The sequence below is a fragment of the Oncorhynchus tshawytscha genome, linkage group LG09 (genome assembly GCF_018296145.1).
Source record: "Oncorhynchus tshawytscha isolate Ot180627B linkage group LG09, Otsh_v2.0, whole genome shotgun sequence".
NCBI lineage: Eukaryota > Metazoa > Chordata > Actinopteri > Salmoniformes > Salmonidae > Oncorhynchus > Oncorhynchus tshawytscha.
The window spans coordinates 43,784,647-43,804,030 of record NC_056437.1 but is presented as its reverse complement, the minus strand read 5'-3'; the positions used below and the strand labels follow the sequence as shown (position 1 = coordinate 43,804,030).

The 19,384-nt window shown below is 40.9% G+C and overlaps 1 protein-coding gene across 5 annotated transcripts in view; it reads left to right on the top strand.

Annotated features, from left to right (window-relative positions):
• LOC112258000 (opioid-binding protein/cell adhesion molecule-like) overlaps positions 1 to 19,384 on the top strand; it is a 545,358-nt gene that overhangs the window by 322,897 nt on the left and 203,077 nt on the right. For 2 of the 5 annotated variants that reach the window (XM_024432030.2, XM_024432029.2), the window contains exon 1: positions 7,793 to 8,275. In XM_024432030.2, coding sequence (XP_024287798.1) covers positions 8,103 to 8,275 — 173 coding nt within the window. In that variant the 5' untranslated portion in view covers positions 7,793 to 8,102. Of the gene's footprint in view, positions 1 to 7,790; positions 8,276 to 19,384 lie in introns of those variants that run through there. The other 3 variants (XM_024432028.2, XM_024432027.2, XM_024432031.2) reach the window with 3 other exon arrangements.

The window sequence follows — 19,384 nt, the reverse complement described above, 5'->3', positions numbered from 1 at the left end:
AAGCTGACAAGGTACAAATCTGCCATTCTGCTCCTGAACAGGCAGTTAACCCACTGTTCCTAGGCTGTCATTGAAAATAAGAATTTGTTGTTAATTGCTTAGTTAAATAAAGGTTCAAATAAAAATAAATAAAATATGAAATAAATCATTCTCTCTACTATGATTCTGACATTTCACATTCTTAAAATAAAGTGGTGATCCTAACTGACCTACTACAGGGAATTTTTACTAGGATTATATGTTGGGAATTGTGAAAAATTGAGTTTAAATGTATTTTGCTAAGGTGTATATAAACTTCTGACTTCAACTGTATTTTTTGAAAAATAAACAGTCAGGGAGATTCAAGAATTCCCAAAATATCATGCCATTTTGTTGGCGTCACTCAGATTGCATAAGCATGGCATGGTGTAGAATTGCAGGAAATTCACTTTAAAACTGCACATGATCTCTCAGCCCAATGGCAAATCTGTTGAATTGCAGGAAATGTGGTTTAATGCAGCAAAATATTATATCTGCGGCCAAGAGGACGCCCTTTAAAACCACACCATTGGCCACTCCCACTACCCCAGACAGATAGAAAGATCAACGGAAGTGGGGAAAAATGTGATTTTAATCATTTTCAAATGGATGGCCCGCTGACATTACATTTAGTGTTATTATTGGTTGTCTCAGATTTCCCAAGGTGAAATAAATAATAGTTCTGACAGCTTTACTACTGCATTGGCAGGGCAGCTACGTGTGACCCCTCCGTGTTATTGCTAAGGGAGTATAGGACGACCAGTGGTCTTAGATAGTAATATCCATCCAGTCATATTCAGATTTCCCTATTTCACCCGATTGAGAAATGTACTGTGCAGCAGTCAAAACATAGGCCTGGCATATACATGATCCTATTGTGGCCACAGACAATATCAAAGGTTGCAGATGATGGTAACGATCATGGATTAACCAACAGATGAAAGACTACTAGAGCCTTGAGTCAAGGCAGTGACAAATACCACCATCCTTTCTGTTCACCCTTGGAAAGAGAGAGAAAAAGAAAGCGAGAAAGAGCAAGCGAGTAAGAGAGCGAGAGAAAAAGAGAAGGCAAGCCAGTGAGAAAATTGAAGAGGGATGTGGGAAGCAGGTAAATCAAAGGGGGTTGTGTGGATTTCCTAAACCAAACAAGTTGTTCCAAGCGGTGTGTAATTCACTCCACAGATGATGGGTTTTACAGCCCTTTTGCCTGTATTCTATGCAGCGGTTATCTGTAAATCTGTCAGCGAAATAATAAATTCCATTCCCCCTCTCCATAATCTAATTTGCCTTTGGTGCCAACGGTGCATCAAATGCCTCTGACTTCTTCTCCGGTGGTGGAATCCTGCACTAGTTGTCTTGGCGCTGGCTGCTGTCGCTGCGCCGACGGAGCCCAGGAGTAAATCTCACCTGTCCCACATGAGCCGCTCCGTCAACTGCCCAAAAAAATCCATTATCTCGGAATGTTTTAAGGGCTTAAATGGAGTCCTTATCTTTATTTTGCACTGGGAAGAATATTAATTACACAGCGTAGGAAAAGTTCCTTGGTTATCATCACCCCCCCCGCATGTACTTTGTCTATCTATGCTTTTCAGTGCTGAATGCAAATGTTTTGTTAAGGCAGGTGTCGACTCGTGCCGATGTGTGTGTTTTCACAGTACTGGTGGCTGCCAATCATTGTGTCTGTTCTTGCACATCGCAACCAACCTCTGAACACAGGAGTTACTATCAACGAGATAAGGGGAAATAACAAGCATGTGAATGTCGCTTCTGTCTGGCAGGGTAGTTTGCTAGAAACCAAGGTGAGGTTTTTGTTGTTGTGTGTTTTCCCCTTCACAGAGCGTGGTGTGACATTTCTCGACAAACCTTTGGAGTGTTGTAAAGGATAAAAAACATAATTGGTACTGTATGCTGAGATATCTACGGTGATGTATACATAGGAGATTCAGAGATCAAGCAGTATACAATTTCCCATTGTGTTCTTCTCCATAACAAGCCCTTTCCTACAATCCCTTGGTCTTAATGACTTTGTACTTCCTTTCGCATTTCACTGAAGCACTTACAGGCTAGAGCAGGGAGGCAGGCAGCATCCCTTCAGTAAGGCGAGTGCAAAACCCCATAATTACTAGTCAGATTGAGAGAGAGAGGACACAAAAAGCAATGGTTTTTTTTTTGTACTGGAAGCATAGCTAACACGTCTGTGGATGCTGTGAATTCAATAGGAGCAGGCTCATTACAGCACAACACTTGCATCCTCTACATTGGCGGGGTTTCCATGGTGATTAAGGTCTTACAACCTGGTCTCAGAACATTTTGTATTATTCTGTACGTAAATCCAAGACACTCCATTTAGTATGATATGTAATGTTTCGTATGGCATATATTCATTTGTGGATGTCCATCACCCATTTTGTATAATATGTTATGAATTACGATTTTTATTACATGTTACAAATTTGCAAAACGTTCAATATATTACAAATTTGCAAAACATACAATATGTTACAGATTTGCAAAACATATGATATTTAATAAATTCTAGGTAGGTGACTAGGTGGCTAACGTTAGCTAGCTTGCTAAAGTTAGCTAGGCTAGGAGTTAGGGTTAGAGGTTAGGGTTAAGTTAAAGGGTTAAGGGTAGGGTTAGGGGATGGGTTAGCTAAAAGGGTTACGGTTAGGGTTAGGCAAAGGGCTCGCTAAATTAGTTAAGGTTAGGGTTAAGGGAAGGGTTAGCTAACATGCTAAGTAGTTGCAAAGTAGAAAAAAATGTGTAAGTAGTTGAAAAGTTGCTATTTAGCTAAAATCCTAAAGTTGTCTGTGAAGAAACTCGCAGCCTTTGGGTTGCTAGACATTCACGTTATACGCCCACCCATCAACCTCGACCAACCACCCTCCTAAGTAACCATCTGTCTTATGTAACCATATCAAACCTAAGATATCATGAATGAATTTACTTGCACATCATCATCTGCTCATTTATCACTCCAGTGTTAATCTGCTAAATTGTAATTACTTCGCTACTATGGCCTATTTATTGCCTACCTCCTCACACCATTTGCACACACTGTATATATACTTTTTTTCTATTGTGTTATTGACTGTACACTTGTTTATTCCATGTGTAACTCTGTGTTGTTTGTATCACACTGCTTTGCTTTATCTTGGCCAGGTCGCAGTTGTAAATGAGAACTTGTTCTCAACTAGCTTACCTGGTTAAATAAAGGTGAAATAAAAATAAATAAATGGAGTGTCTCGGATGTATGAACAGAATAATACAAAATGCTCTGAGACCAGGTTGGGGCTCATCACATTGAGGTTAAAAAAGGATAAATATGACAAGTGGGTAATTATAAGTAATATTGCAGAAGAGGTGAGATAAAGAAGAGGAAAATGTCGACACGCATTGGTTTAGAGCTTAATGAAGGGTTATGGTATTCTTAGCAAGAAGGTAGAAAAATAACTGTGGTGGTGTGCTTAAGCAACAGCCACCTCATCTTTGATGTTGAGGTCTTATCAACTGACCAGTAAAGCAGTCCATACTTAAGCCTCTGTCTTTCATAAACGGTGTACTCAGCCGTTTTACTTCAGATCAGTTCAGTTCAGATGAAATCAGCTGTGTTTTCTGTGAAAGGGTTAACTTCTGGACTGACTTATGTTTTCTTTTTTCCTTCTGACTTCTCAGACTACCGAGTGAGCTCATTTGGAATACTTTCATAAACCCACTGTGTTATTATTACAGATACAGAATGAAACAGCAAAGGAGCTATGTAACAGCATTCAATCAAAAGCACATTAAAGATGATTGACGAATCAAAGTCGGGGAATTGAAAAGGGAAACACAGTGAACCAGATGGCCCTGCGCTGCACATCCACTTTTCTACTTTATAAACTGTGAAAGATATATATATATATATTTTTAGATGCCTTATGACTGTGCTCCATATTCATTGGAGACGCCTATGTAAGGCCTACTACACATGTTATGAGTTAGCTGACCATGACTCCATCTGCATGAACAAGAATGATGACAAACAGTGCACTACTGTTGGAAAATGTATTTTAACTTACAAAATTAAGTTCTAACAAAACCTTACCAAACTGTGTGTTTCTGTGTCTTTGATAGTCAGAGTGAAATGAACTAGGTGTGAAAGCAGCTAAAGTTTATATATCATTATGGGTTCATGATGGTACATTATTAGTGACAGAGAGCAGCTTTCTCCCTCCAGAGGGAAATCTCGTCCAAGAAGATGGTATTATGTCCATGAGAATAGAACCCTATAACGAATAGCCATGTGCACAGTCCCGTCTCAAGCGGACACTTTTACAATGATCTACTGCAAAAGCCCTTAGAACAGCAAAACGTGTTTATTAAAGTGCAATCGTCGAGGGAAACAAACCTTCGAAGCGGAGCAGCTGTTGTGTCGCTGGATGTCGCTCACCCTCGAAAGTGCTGAGGTAAAATAATCACACACACATCCTCACAATTCTCATTAATCTGGTTCTCCCCTGATAGTCCCAGTATAAATCTCCTATGCGTTTACACAGGCAGCCCAATTTTCTCATTTGTCTTTTGACCAATCAGATCAGCTCTGAAAAAGAGCTGATCTGAAAATGATCTGATGTGATTAGTCAAAATACCAATAAGAGAATATCAGAATTGGGCTGCCTGTGTAAATGCAGCCTTAGACTCGATTAAAGATACAGCAATAAAGTCAATTTTCTTATTAGCGCGTTGGCAACTGCATGTGAATAGATTCAAAACAGTACCAGGCTACATATATATATTTTTTGTGGTGATGATGCTTGCTTGACTGCCCATGCTGGAGACATGCAGCACTGCGGTATTGAGTGTTTCAAGAGATATGCTCCCTATAGAATTATATACTGTACAGAGTGCAGCTATTCTCTCTTCCCACACAACTCTCTCGCAGAGACAGATTCAAACGAAGACACTTTAGAAAATACATGTAACCCCCGCCTAACCTGTGTTCAGTTAGAACGCATGTTCATCTCTCAAAACGAGTTGGTGCTCATACTGCCCAATACCTTTACTGCCCCCACACTGTGATGGCTGAATATAGTGTCACTGCAAAGTGCACTTAATCTGCCTTCCGTAATCTGCCATGCCTTCCAGTCAGGGAGACATTACCAAGGGGTGATAAAGAGGGGTTCATCGGCATCAATCTTTTTATTACAAACTAATGGTCTCTTCCACTTCCAACATGTCCACCGGCCACCTTGAGCTATAGGGCCTTCTCTCTTGTCGATTTCTTGAGCCCCTCCTATGATTGAGATCTGGGAGATGACTCATCCCTGTGGGGCGGGGGCACACCATCACATTCCGAATCCCGAGCCACTTGGAGTCCCTCTCCAAAGCCATAACCACCGTCTTCTTCAACAGACTCCTTTTGGTGACTGACGCCTCTCTGGACGTTTTTCACGTCTTGTTTGCTTACTCCTAATTATAGTTTTTTTCCTGGAACTCAAAACTCTAGACGAGCATATTGCGGTTGCGCCCCTTTCCGGACGCTCCAAAAGCAATTCCAGTTATTCCACACTATGGGAAAACTCAGTAAAACATTAAAATGTACTGTATTGGCTTTTCAAAAGATCTAATGGGATGTAATTACACTGAACAAAAATAAGCATCATCAGCTGGGCTAATGACCATGGAGGACCTTCCCCTTTTATGACTGGCCCAGACAGAAGTACAGACTGACATACACTTAGCTGCCACATAAATTACTTTACATGAACTGTGACAGACTGTGTGTATGCGTGCCTTTTGTTGAGGACCTAAAATAGGCTAGATTAAGCAAATTGCAATCTATTGTTCACTGAGTTTCAATGGCTCCGATGACATATACTGTATGTGGTAAATATGTTTGCGTGTATCACAAAGGATAATTTCTACTTCAGGGAACATTTTGGGTTATAAACATAATCAAGCACACCCAGCTTTTATAAAATGGCTGAAAATAAATATTTTTACTGACTCATAGGACTGATATCAGCAATAAATACGGTAAGAAAGTTGCAATCGTGTATGCCTTTACTTTAGGTGCTAAAACTATATGAAGCCTATTTGTTTGTTTAATAATGCAGAAAGAAAGACATTGAGCAAGTAGTTAGTTGTTGAATGGTATTGATAATGTACAAAAGCAAACTATCCACCCAGTGGTAATTGCTCATTGCATACCTGCTACAGTAATTGTTCAACTATGTGGATGTGTTTCTGTTCCCTGATTGGTGGTTGTGTCCATATAAATAGAATCTCATTCTGTGATTGCGTCATTGTGATTGACAGACACAGGGTCATGTTCAGTAGTCACGAAATGGAGGTTGTAACTGCATTTCTACTATAAAAACACTTGTTTTTGGTTTCAAAGTGTTTCCTGTTCCATACTTTTAATAACGACTGCCTATAATTTCATTTGGCCCTCCTTAAAAGATGGGCTTAATGTGTATAGGAGAGTCTTCCACTAAATAACTGCCGTTGAACTGCAAATTTTTAGGGACCTACCCTTCACACTCATTTAAACTTTGGCTGCACAAATGATTTTTAGGAATCAATAATGGAACTCCTGGAATGATGGCTCGCTTAGGCTATATAAATGCACTGCTAATAGGCCTCCCGAGTGGTGCAGCAGTCTAAGGCACAGCAGTGCTTGAGGCATCACTACAGATCCGGGATCGATCCCGGGCTGTGTCGAAGCCGGCCGCGACTGGGAGACCCATGAGGCGACGCACAATTGGCCCCAGCGTTGTCCGGGTTAGGGAAGGGTTTGGCCGGACGGGATGTCCTTGTCCCATCGCGCTCTAATGACTTCCGTGGCGGGCCGGCCGTCTGCATGCTGACACGGTTGCCAGTTATACAGTGTTTCCTCCGACACATTGGTGCGGCTGGCTTCAGGGATAAGCGAGCAGTGTGTCAAGAAGCAGTGTGGCTTGGAATGGTCGTGTTTCTGAGAAGGCATGACTCTCGACCTTCACCTCTCCCGAGTCCGTACAGGAGTTTCAGCGATGGGACAAGACTGTAACTACCAATTGGGGAGAAGGGGTAAGAATATAAATGCACTGCTATTAGATGATTGACAAAAAAGTAATAGCCAGGGGTGTGAAAATACATGTTATGAGTCATGGGCAGTATATTTAGTCTGCATGCCTTCATCCACACCACCGAAACAGTTGAGTCATACCCAGCAATTTCACCTCAATTTCCCCGATTCAAGGTTTGAACAATATATCTATCTGTAGGTCTAGTCTATAGCATCTGCATCAAAACACACACAGTTGATCCATGTTTACAATTGCATCCTTGATTAACAGTAATGTCCACACACCTGTACAGAGCTATTCACCAAGGTCCCTGCTACCATGACAACCCCCCTCCTCTTGCCAGAGTTCTTAATGTGAGGGGTTTAGCAACAAACTCAAATTGGTGGTGCATACTTGTAAAGATTGGGGAAAATAATCGATTCAATGAACCTGATACTCGTTTTTGGTTTTGAGTGAAAATAGAAAAGGATATTAGTGCTGCTATCCCTGCCTATTTGAAATGTGCAACAAACCCCAAGTGCTGAAGGGGTGGTGGAGATCACTAAAACTATATTGTATAGAGTCAATCACAAGAGATAATCAATCATGTGTGTTGTTGTTTGTGCTCTCTTCTTCGGATTTGGCACCAGTGGTTTGTTTAAGTTTTATCACGTCATCTCAACCGAAATACCTGTTTTAGGTTTGCTCTGCGTGCTGTCCACGACCGCAACCGTTAATTTTCCATGAACGTGAAATTGCGCAATGTCATCATCAATACAAGCATTTGGACCATTCGGAAAGGAAAAGTAAACATTTCCATGCGAGCTGCGGAACAGAATGTAACAGGCTGACAATATATTTTGGAGTGCGCAGTAAGGATAGCTAGCCTCTTGCATAGACTATGCTGTACCTGGAAAACATATTTGGATTAACAGATGAACAGTAGGCTATTAACTAACCCGCGCTCGCTCCACAGGACCGCTATACGCATTTGCCTTTTAAAACAACGGAAGCATTGTCTCGACCAGCAGTGGGATTTATAAACCGAAGATGGGTATTTGTGGATACTTTACCGTGTCTTGGAAGTGCCTGGTGGTTCTTTCTTTCAGACTGCTGTTTCTTGTCCCCGCAGGTTTGCCTGTCCACAGTCAAGGGGAATCCCAAACCGATAGTAAAGTGATGGACAATATTACCGTCAGGCAAGGCGAAAACGTCTTTCTCAGGTAAAACACTTTCTCATTATTCTTACACTCACTATAAAAAGTTGTATTAACTATGAGTCCAACGTTGCTTTGCCAATTTAAAGTAAAATAAGAGTGGTTTATGTCTGGTTAAATGATACGATTCTAAATGTTGGCTGTGCTTATGATGGAACTAAGGTGCTTATGATAGAAGAAGCCCATATACAGGCATGTGCACAGATAGGACTTTACCTTTGCACATGCTCATGCTCCTTTGCACTTCCAGTCTCTAATGTGCTGTTTTGGCTGGTGGTATAATTTCCCCCAAAATATAATTTTTTATATTTATTTTGTCATTGTTTTTTTTGACATGGTCAAATTCGCCCCCCACCCAGTCCATTTGTTACACCTGTTGATTACGCAGGGCCAACTCTAGCCTTTTGGGGGCCCTAAGTGAGATTTGGTTGGGGGTGCCGCCAACTTTTGAACATTTTCCAGTACCTTGAGAATTTTCCAGTATCTATACTGTTTTCTTAGAAATAGTAAGCAGAATCAATATAGGGTTAACCAAAGTGCAAAGCTGTGTGCAAAGCTGGATCAACACAGGCCTGGTCATTCAGGGTCTTGTGAAGGCCTTTGGATCGTCTACCTCACAGCAAATCATTTTAGTGGCCCCCCTCTTGACGGCGGAGATATTTTTTTAGTTTTGAAGTTAATTTCCTGCAATTTTACACAGAGGTGGCTCCACAGGTTCAAAAGATGTGTGGCAAAATGCCTATGTGTCTTTTCTGGGGCTTGGAGTTTTTCCTGATCTCATGACCTGGTCAGGTATTATTATTATTAGTATAGATAGCTTCCCTTTTCATCTGTGCTATGACTATAGGTCTGGGGGTTTTCTTGTCGGGTCATGTGAATTCTAAACTCTCCTGACCTAAGGCTGAAAAACACTTTCAAACTACCACAAACCTTGTTGTGATTCATTATGAATCTGATATCAAAAAAGCCAGAGAACAACTTCAATGGACAACATACTCTGTGGTTTAGTGAACTCCTATGGCAGGGGTGAGCGTTATGCAAAGAATGGTTGCAGTGTATTTTTAAATAGTAATTACAGTCTTTACACACACACACACACACACACACACACACACTGTTAAGCAGTTGACTTTGAAAAATAAAAAAGAGACAGGTTTCAGTGTAAAAAAGTATTTACATTTTATGTCATGAAAACTATTAGTTCATCTCATTACAGTGCTCTTCTGCAATTATTCATTCTGGAAGCTTTATGTAAGGCAGGGTTATATTTAACACTATACACAGTAGACTTGGTAGCAAAGTATTTTTTTATGTGTAAGTAATAATACCACTAACCTTGTGTTGTCCTGATTGGTTCCCTGGCGCTCACTGTAGGAACTGATTGCCTGTTAAATCTATATATTCAATCATTAAATCAAAATTTTAATTGAAAACAATATCCCCGTTTTAATGAAGTAGATTTTATTGAATGTCACTCATTCCATTGCACTCTATTCTAACCTAACCTGCTAGTCGAAAAAGACTGACACCATGGCTGCCTATTGTATTTCAATTGATCTGTGCCGACTGTTCTGTGGCAAAAAAATTTTTTTTTTTTTTTACTTTTATGACAGTGTAATTTGTGCCACAAATATTTGTGAATAATCACCAGCAGTGGAAATATAATAATATGCCAACAAACATTAATGGACTAACAAACTGGCTGACTAACCTTTTCAGGCACTTCAGTATCCATTGGCCTTGGATAGCAGCAGCAGATAATTTCATCTTCTTTATCCTGTGCCAAATACATTTATTCAGTGAGTCTAAATTATTAATATTAGCTGCTGGCTGCATGATTGCATCAACCTAGCTAGCTATCTAGCTAGGCTACTCTAAATATAACATTAGTAGTTTTGTGACCTAGCTATAGATTGGATAATTCTAGATAGTTTTAGAGGATGACTAAACTGCTTTTATTGAAACATATAGTACCTTGTTTGCCATGAACATTTGTGTTCACTCTTTCATGAGGCAGGCGGGAGAGAAGGCTTTCCACTAAATAACACAGCCACAAAGTCGGATTCCGGCAGGATTCCACTTGGTTTCCACTAGCTTCTTTCTGTATAGCCACAAAGTCAGATTCCACAGCCACAAAAATGTTTTTTGGGGGTATTAGTTTAAGGTTAGGGTTAGGCATAAGGTTAGCAGTGTGGTTAATGTTAGGGTTAAGGCTAGGTTTAAAATCAGATTTTAAGAATGCAAATTGTAGGAATGGGTGTGGTTTATGAGTTTGTGGCTATAGAAGCTAGTGTTAACCTTTGTGACGACTATTCCACAGACTGAAGAGGAGCGTGAACCAAGAATAAAACAAGTGCAGAGTCAAGCAACGAGGTGCTGGTGCAACCAAACTTAGTTGTTGAGAGGTGTGGTTTATAGGCCCTGTAAGCTGTAGCTAGAAGACTACTGTGAAACCACCTGTTGCAGCGAGCGTGGGGGTTACTGCTTAAAGTCCTAGGGACAGGGTTTTCCTAGACTAGACAAAAGAGAGGCAAAGGAAATTGCGTGAGGTGCTATGTCAACTTGTCCAATAAGAAACGTCTGCTTTCTTTTCCATTGCAAAAGTTTTTCTATGACGTGAACGAATGAATAATGGTGCTTTCAAGACAACTTGGAACTCTGGAAAAAAAAGGTCACATCATGATGTCAGTGATCTTCAGGTCGGAATGTCTGAGTGCTAGAAAGATGTCAGAGTTTCCGACATGGAATTCAGAGTTGGTTAACTGCTCAAAAAGCTTTCCCAGTTGTTTTGAACGTGGCATATGTCTGATAAACACGTTCAGTGGTGCAGCTTTGAGTGGTGTGGCGGCGCCTACCAGATTGAAAAGTACTGGGGCAAATGCTGTCTCGCCACATGTTTTCCGGCAGCTCTTATTCTACAGATTATTCCATGGGACGAAGATTTTTTTTATCCTGCAATTCCTGCAATTCCTGCAATTTCCTGCAATTCTACCCATTTAGCCATGGGATTGAGATAATTTTTTGCAGTTTTAAAGCAATTTTTTAAAGCTACAACTGCAGCTTTTATTTTAGGTCAGAAAATAAATACAAGTTACGGTCTCACTCCTATTTACTTTTAACAGTTCCTAAAATCAGAACGGATCATGGGAAAAAAGTGTTTTAGTTACTCAGCTCCATGGTCTTGGAATTCTCTCCAGCTGATCTTGAAACTCCAAGATCTTATTTCCTTGGAGGAGTTTAAACGTTTGGTTGAGTCACATGTTACTGAGGAATTTGATTGTCATTAGGACTTCATGCGGTGGTACATATGATAGATTTTCTATCTATGATGCTTGTATGTTTCTGTAATTGTAACATACGCTATGTGTGTATGTCACATTTTGTTTATGGTGTGTCTATGTCAGTAAATTGTTATGTCAGATTTTTCTGAAACATTATTATTCTCTCCTCCTGCTGTCTTGGTTGGACCAGGTGTCTCTTGGCAAATAGTTTGTATCTAAATGAGACTAAACTGTCTAAATAAAGCTTTAAAAAATCCCTAAAATTATACATATTTTGCCATGGCTTATGCCATGTTAATATGATATCTGAGTGAGAATGACAAAAAAAAAGTTGTCTAGACCAATAAAAACAATTATGCACATTATTCTTTTAAATTCTTCAAGCTCTGTCAAGTTGGTTGTTGATCCTGGCTAGACATCCATTTTCAAGTGCTGCTAAAGATTTTCAAGCAGATTTAACTGGGCCACTGAAAAACATGCAATGTCGTCTTGGTAAGCAATAGTGTATATTTAGGTTATTGTCCTGCTGAAAGGTGAATTTTTCTCCCAGTGTCTGTTGGAAAGCAGACTAAACCAGTTTTTCTAGGAATTTGCCTGTGCTTAGCTCTATTACGTTTATTTTTATCTTAAAAAACTGCTGATTCCTTGCCGATGACAAGCATACCCATAACACAGTAGAGGCTATTGACTTGAAAAATTGAGGAGGATGGGAGACCACCGGTATAGGCGCAGACCGCACGGAGATGACAAAGCATGTTTCAAAAATCACCAAAGACTAATTATTTTAACCTAAAGCATTTAATGAAGACATTTATTGTATAATATTATGGGGAATGTGAATGCGAGGGCTACTTACAGTTTTGGGAAGGGATCACAGCAGTGATTGAATGAGGGTATGAGGCATGAATTGAGGTGTTCAGAGGCTTGACTTCAGTGCACGACAGGGGTTGAAGTGTTCATAGGCTTCAGTGCAGGACAGGCTCATCATGGATGGATGGTGTTGTTGGAGAGTTAGTCCAAGTAAGGACTAAGAATAATTTAGTCCAAGCAAGGACTAAAATCATTGATGCATGTTCATCCCATACAGCATGTCAGACCTCTAATGTTTAGGTATAGCCTGGGCTGCTGCAACATTTATGTAATGAGTTTTTACTTGTGTCTGTCCGGAGTGATTTTTAAAATGTTATTTATATACCTGCTGGAGCACGTGCTTCGAGTGGGTGCTGCTATGGTGACCGGTGAGCTGAGATCAGGCGGGGCTTTACCTAGCAGAGACTTAAAGATAACCTGTAGCCAGTGGGTTTGGCGACGAGTATGAAGCGAGTGCCAACCAACGAGAGCGTACAGGTCGCAATGGTGGGTAGTGTATGGGGCTTTGGTGACAAAACGGATGGCACTGTGATAGACTGCATCCAGTTTGTTGAGTAGAGTGTTGGAGGCTATTTTCTAGATGACATCACCGAAGTTGAGGATCGGTAGTATGGTCAGTTTTACGAGGTTATGTTTGGCAGCATGAGTGAAGGATGCTTTGTTGCGATATAGGAAGCCGATTCTAGATTTAATTTTGGATTGGAGATGCTTAATGTGAGTCTGGAAGGAGAGTTTACAGTCTAACCAGACACCCAGGTATTTGTAGTTTTCCACGTATTCTAAGTCAGAGCCGTCCAGAGTAGTGATGCTGGATGGGCGAGCATGTGCGGGTAGTGATCGATTGAATAGTATGCATTTAGTTTTACTTGCGTTTAAGAGCAGTCAGAGGCCACGGAAGGAGAGTTGTATGGCATTGAAGCTTGCCTGGAGGGTTGTTAACACAGTGTCCAAAGAAGGGCCAGAAGTATACAGAATGGTGTTGTCTGCGTAGAGATGGATCAGAGACTCACCAGCAGCAAGAGCGACATCATTGATGTATACAGAGAAGAGAGTCGGTCCAAGAATTGAACCCTGTGGCACCCCCATAGAGACTGCCAGAGGTCCGGACAACAGACCCTCCGATTTGACACACTGAACTCTATCAGAGAAGTAGTTGGTGAACCAGGCGAGGCAATCATTTGAGAAACCAAGGCTGTCGAGTCTGCCGATGAGGATGTGGTGATTGACAGCGTCGAAAGCCTCGGCCAGATCAATGAATACGGCTGCACAGTAATGTTTCTTATCGATGGCGATTAAGATATCGTTTAGGACCTTGAGCGTGGCTGAGGTGCACCCATGACCAGCTCTGAAACCAGATTGCATAGCAGAGAGGGTATGGTGAGATTTGAAATGGTCGGTAATCTGTTTGTTGACTTGGCTTTCGAAGACCTTAGAAAGGCAGGGTAGGATAGATATAGGTCTGTAGCAGTTTGGGTCAAACGTGTCCCCCCCTTTGAAGAGGGGGATGACCGCAGCTGCTTTCCATTCTTTCGGAATCTCAGACGACACGAAAGAGAGATTGAACAGGCTAGTAATAGGGGGTGCAACAATTTCGGCAGATCATTTTAGAAAGACAGGGTCCAGATTGTCTAGCCCGGCTGATTTGTAGGGGTCCATATTTTTCAGCTCTTTCAGAACATCAGCTGACTGGATTTGGGAGAAGGAGAAATGGGGAAGGCTTGGGCGAGTTGCTGTGGGTGGTGCAGTGCTGTTGACCGGGGTAGGGATAGTCAGGTAGAAAAATGCTTATTGAAATTCTCAGTTATAGTGGATTTATCAGTGGTGACAGTGTTTCCTATCTTCAGTGCAGTGGGCAGCTGGGAGGAGGTGTTCTTATTCTCCATGGACTTTACAGTGTCCCAGAACTTTTTTAAGTTAGTGTTGCAGGAAGCAAATTTCTGCATGAAAAAGCTAGCCTTGGCTTTTCTAACTGCCTGTGTATATTGGTTTCTAGCTTCCCTGAAAAGCTGCATATCACAGGGGCTGTTCGATGCTAATGCAGAATGCCATAGGATGTTTTTGTGTTGGTTAAGGGCAGTCAGGTCTGGGGAGAACCAAGGACTATATCTGTTCCTGGTTCTAAATTTCTTGAATGGGGCATGCTTATTTAAGATGGTTAGGAAGGCATTTAAAAAATATCATAAACATTCTATTGAAATAGTTACTTGCATAGTGGAGTTTTTGTTAAGACATATAGCTAGCTATCTAAACAATGAACCATAATCTTAACTCATAAAGTTACTACCCTGCATGAATCTGCACGTAGCTTACCAACCAGGTTCAATGTAACTAGCTAAGATTAGGCTATAACTAGCAATGCAAATGGCTCTGAGATACAGATAATATTACTACACAGATCATACATGTAACGTTAGCTGGCTAGCTAACAGTACACTTTAACTTGGAATGAAAACGACTTTCTGAGAAAATTAGAAACGTTTGATATCTGAAAATGTAGATAGCTAGATAATCTTACCCGTCCGTATACATGGATGGCCGCTTCCCTGTCACGAATGCCATGGTAGCCCTTAGTTTGAAGATGTATTCCGGAGACAGGTGTTTTTATACAACAGCCTTCTGTGTGTTCTTTCTGACTCCGTCCTTCATATTTGCAATCAAATGCCATAATCTCCTTAGCTATCATACTCTAATTCCACTGATTTCATAACTTGGTCCTCCAGAAAGTGGAAAGCAACACTAATGCAGTTCTACTACTTGATATCTTTATTTAAAAAAAGCTGCATTACTGACCACCTCATGTTATAGAAGAGCGTGCTACATGGCAGACCAATCAGAACTCATCTCTCTGCATGTCCAGCCCACTCATTATCTCAGCCTATCATGGCTAGTGGGAAGATTGCTGACTTTTTCCATGGCTCCTAATTTAACAATTTATTTGTATTTACAGATGGTATACAAGTTTGTTATTAAGGCACATGAAAGTTCACTTGTTCCAGAAGGCAGTTCTGCCAAAAAACACATTTTTGATTTAAAAAAAGTTTACGTTCAAATAGTGCTCCTATGAAGTAGTGATATTCTTATTTATAATAAAAGGGACTCCAAAATGACACAATACATTCTTTAACATTAATTTATATTGGGCACAACATTTTCTGAAAAACAATCATAACCAACTGCAAATGCATCCATCAAGTTTGCAGAGTCGCAAGCTTGATGTAGTTGTTGTAGTTGCGTGCTAGAAATATGGGACCAAATACCAAACTTTTCAATACTTTATTTCTGAGACTTTTATGGGTGTCAGTAATATTGACCCTTGGCTTTAAAAAAAATGTATTACTTCAAGTAAAAATTTTTCTCCGAATAGTTATATTAGTATAAAATAATATTTGTAAATTTTTTGGAGCGTTACTTCAGGATTGGAATATTTATTTTATATTATTGCTCATATTTTTCAAGGGTGTTAATTTCAGACCCCACTATCTTTGGAGGGAGCTGAAAGTCCGTAAGAACTACAGGAAACGTATGATCTCTGTAATTGCAAACAAAGGTTTCTGTACCAAATATTAAGTTCTGCTTTTCTGATGTATCAAACACTTATGTCATGCAATAAAATGCAAATGAATTACTTAAAAATCCCACAATGTGATTTTCTGGATTTTTGTTTTAGATTCCGTCTCTCACAGTTGAAGTGTACCTATGATAAAAAATTACAGACCTCTACATGCTTTGTAAGTAGGAAAACCTGCAAAATTGGTAGTGTATCAAATACTTGTTCTCCCCACTATATATATATATATATATATATATATATATATATATATATATATATATATATATATATATATATATATATATTATATTATATATCTCTTTATGACTAGGTCTCAGGAGTATATACAACACACATAATATTCTCTGGACCGTAGATCGTCGCTGGGGACCGTAGATCGTCGCAGAAGGCTCCGGACCGCAGACGGTCGCAGAAGGCTTCGGACTGGGAACCCTCACAGGAGGCTCCGGACTGCGGAGGCGCACTGCTAGCCTGGTGCGTGGAGCCGGCACAGAAAGGGAGTACCAGGCTGGGGAGACGCACTGGAGTCCGGGTGCGTGGAGCTCGCACAGGATATACTGGGCCGTGGAGGCGCACTGGAGGTCTGGAGCGTAGAGCTGGCACAACCGTCCTGCCTGGATGCTCATTTTCGCATGGCATGTAGATGGCACAGAGCATACCGGGCTGTGAATGGGCACTGGAGACAGTGCGTATCACCGCATAACATGGTGCCTGAACGGTCACACGCTCCTTTAAGCGAGTGCGGGGAGTTGGCTCTGGTCTGAAACCTGGCTCTGCCAACCACCCCATGTGCCCCCCCAAATTTTGAGGGGGCTGCCTCTCGCGCTTGCGTTGTGGTTGCGATCCCCGGAGTCGTCGTTGATCCTCCTTCCCTGCCTCTGCCTGCTTCCATGGCAGGGTCTTGTCCCCTGCCATAACCTCCTCCCATGTTCATGATGTCCTCCACCACCTTTTCTCCCGGGCCCAGGATCCCTGCTCTTCCTGGCCACGCTGCTCGGTCCTTTGGTGGTGGGATCTTCTGTTACGCTCGTTGTTTGAAGGATTGGACCAAGGTGCAGCGTGGTAGGCGAACATCTTACTTTTATTAAAACGAACACTGAAAAAAATATATAATACAAAACGAATGTAAAGTTCTGCAGACCACACAGCAACTATACAAAATCAAGATCCCACAAACTAAGGTGGGAAAAAGGCTGCCAAAGTATGATCCCCAATCAGAGACAACGATAGACAGCTGCCTCTGATTGGGAAATATACCAGGCCAAACAAAGAAATAGGAAAACTAGATTGCCCACCCTAGTCACACCCGACCTAACCAAAATAGAGAATTAAAAGGATCTCTAAGGTCAATGCGTGACAGCCAGAGACACGACCCAGACATTCATTCTAAATGTTCCATTGCTATACTGGCTGGCAACATTCTTATCCCTTGCTTGTTAGCTGGCTGACTTACAGTCACTTGTCAGGACACTGTTGTTCAGAGAAGCTAGCCAACAACACAATCACTTCAAACTGAAGCTTTTTTCAATTTACATTTCTTTGTATATAGCCATAAAAATTATGCCAGCTGATTCATGATTTCAACTGGCTGAGAAACACTGCCTGCCTCTCTATCTCTTCCCGACTTGTTCATTACTATGGAACAGCTGGAGATCAAATTTGAATATTGAAACAATGTTGCAAATGCAGGAGGGACAGACGGTAAGGTTTAGACAAATCTCTGCTGTTGAAAACTAAATGTTAGTCTAAAAGAAATGTGAGCAAATGTCTAGATGATTTTTATAGTGGAGATCAAGTTAAAAAATTGCTTGGCTGGGCTGATGAGACAGTGGATTCCACAGTCAGATGGAACAGAGTAAATAGGCATTTTAACATCATAGATTTAGCTGGTTGTAACTTGTGGAATAGACACCAGCTGAAATGTGGTTTTAACCAATGACCCTTTGTATAAATCAGCAAGAGTGTAAATGATCACATACTTATTGCAGAAAACCTTTCTCTGTCACGTCCTGACCATAGAAAGCCTTTATTTTCTATGGTAGAGTAGGTCAGGGCGTGACTAGGGGGGTTAGTCTAGTTTATCTTTTCTATGTGGGGTTCTAGGTTGTTTTTTCTATGTTGGGGTTTAGGTATGATTCCCAATTAGAGGCAGCTGGCTATTGTTGTCTCTAATTGGTGATCACACTTAGGTAGCATTTCTTCCACCTGTGGGTTATGGGATATTGTTTATGTTTAGTTGCCTGTTAGCACTGCATTGTCGTCATGGTTCGTTTATTCTTTGTTTTTTTCGTTTTTTTCTTCTAAGTTTCACTTTCTTTAATAAATAATGTGTAACTCTATGTACGCTGCGCCTTGGTCCGACCATTATTACGAACATCGTGACATTCGCTCATTTGGTGGAGGGGAACTCTACCCAGTACTTTGCCTCAAACGCTCTGATACAATCTTTCTCAGCCATGGTACTTGTCCCTTCCATGTTGTCAGCTAGTGTAGCTGCTCTCCTTATGGGGCGGCAGGGTAGCCTAGTGGTTAGAGCATTGGACTAGTAACCGAAAGGTTAAAATCCCCGAGCTGACAAGGAACAAAATCTGTCGTTCTGCCCCTGAACAGGCAGTTAACCCACTGTTCCTAGGCCGTCATTGAAAATAAGAATTTGTTCTTAACTGACTTGCCTGGTAAAATAAATAAATACAAAATCACTGTATATAACTTTGTTATTGTGTTACTTTTTATATATATTTTTTCTTTAGTTTATTTGGTCAATCTTTTCTTAACTCTTCTTGAACTGCACTGTTGGTTAAGGGCTTGTAAGTAAGCATTTCATGGTAAGGTCTACACTTGTTGTATTCGGTGCATGTGACAAATAAAGTTTGATTTCATTTGAAATCTGAAGTTACTGGACTGTATCAAATTTCCAGAGCAGAGGTACACTGCTCACTTAACTTAAAACAACACCTGCTGCAGCATGCCAATCAAGCTGTGGGTTTTCTCCCTCGTCCTCATTTCAAATATAGAACTAAATACATTTTTGAATGACTCTTGGGAGATGTGGATGTACAAAATTTACCAGTATGGCTGCCTGATGTTTGCACATTTGCAAAACTAAATGAATGACAAGACATTTTGTGTTCCATCCTCACTTACCTGTAATCTGAAAATACTGAGGTTAGCGATCAGCACCCAGCGGTGAATGTTTATTATGGCGACCGTGTATTGAGGGTCTTCTGAGCTGCTTATCTTCCTGGAGAGATGAGTATAGTCCCACAGCCATGTGACCTCTCTGTGGTGGTATAATCATCCTCAACTTGCTGAACAGCAATCATTAGCCACATTTTCTAAGTTGGGTTAAGCACATACGTAAGCCTTCATATGCTAACTAGCCAATATATTTGT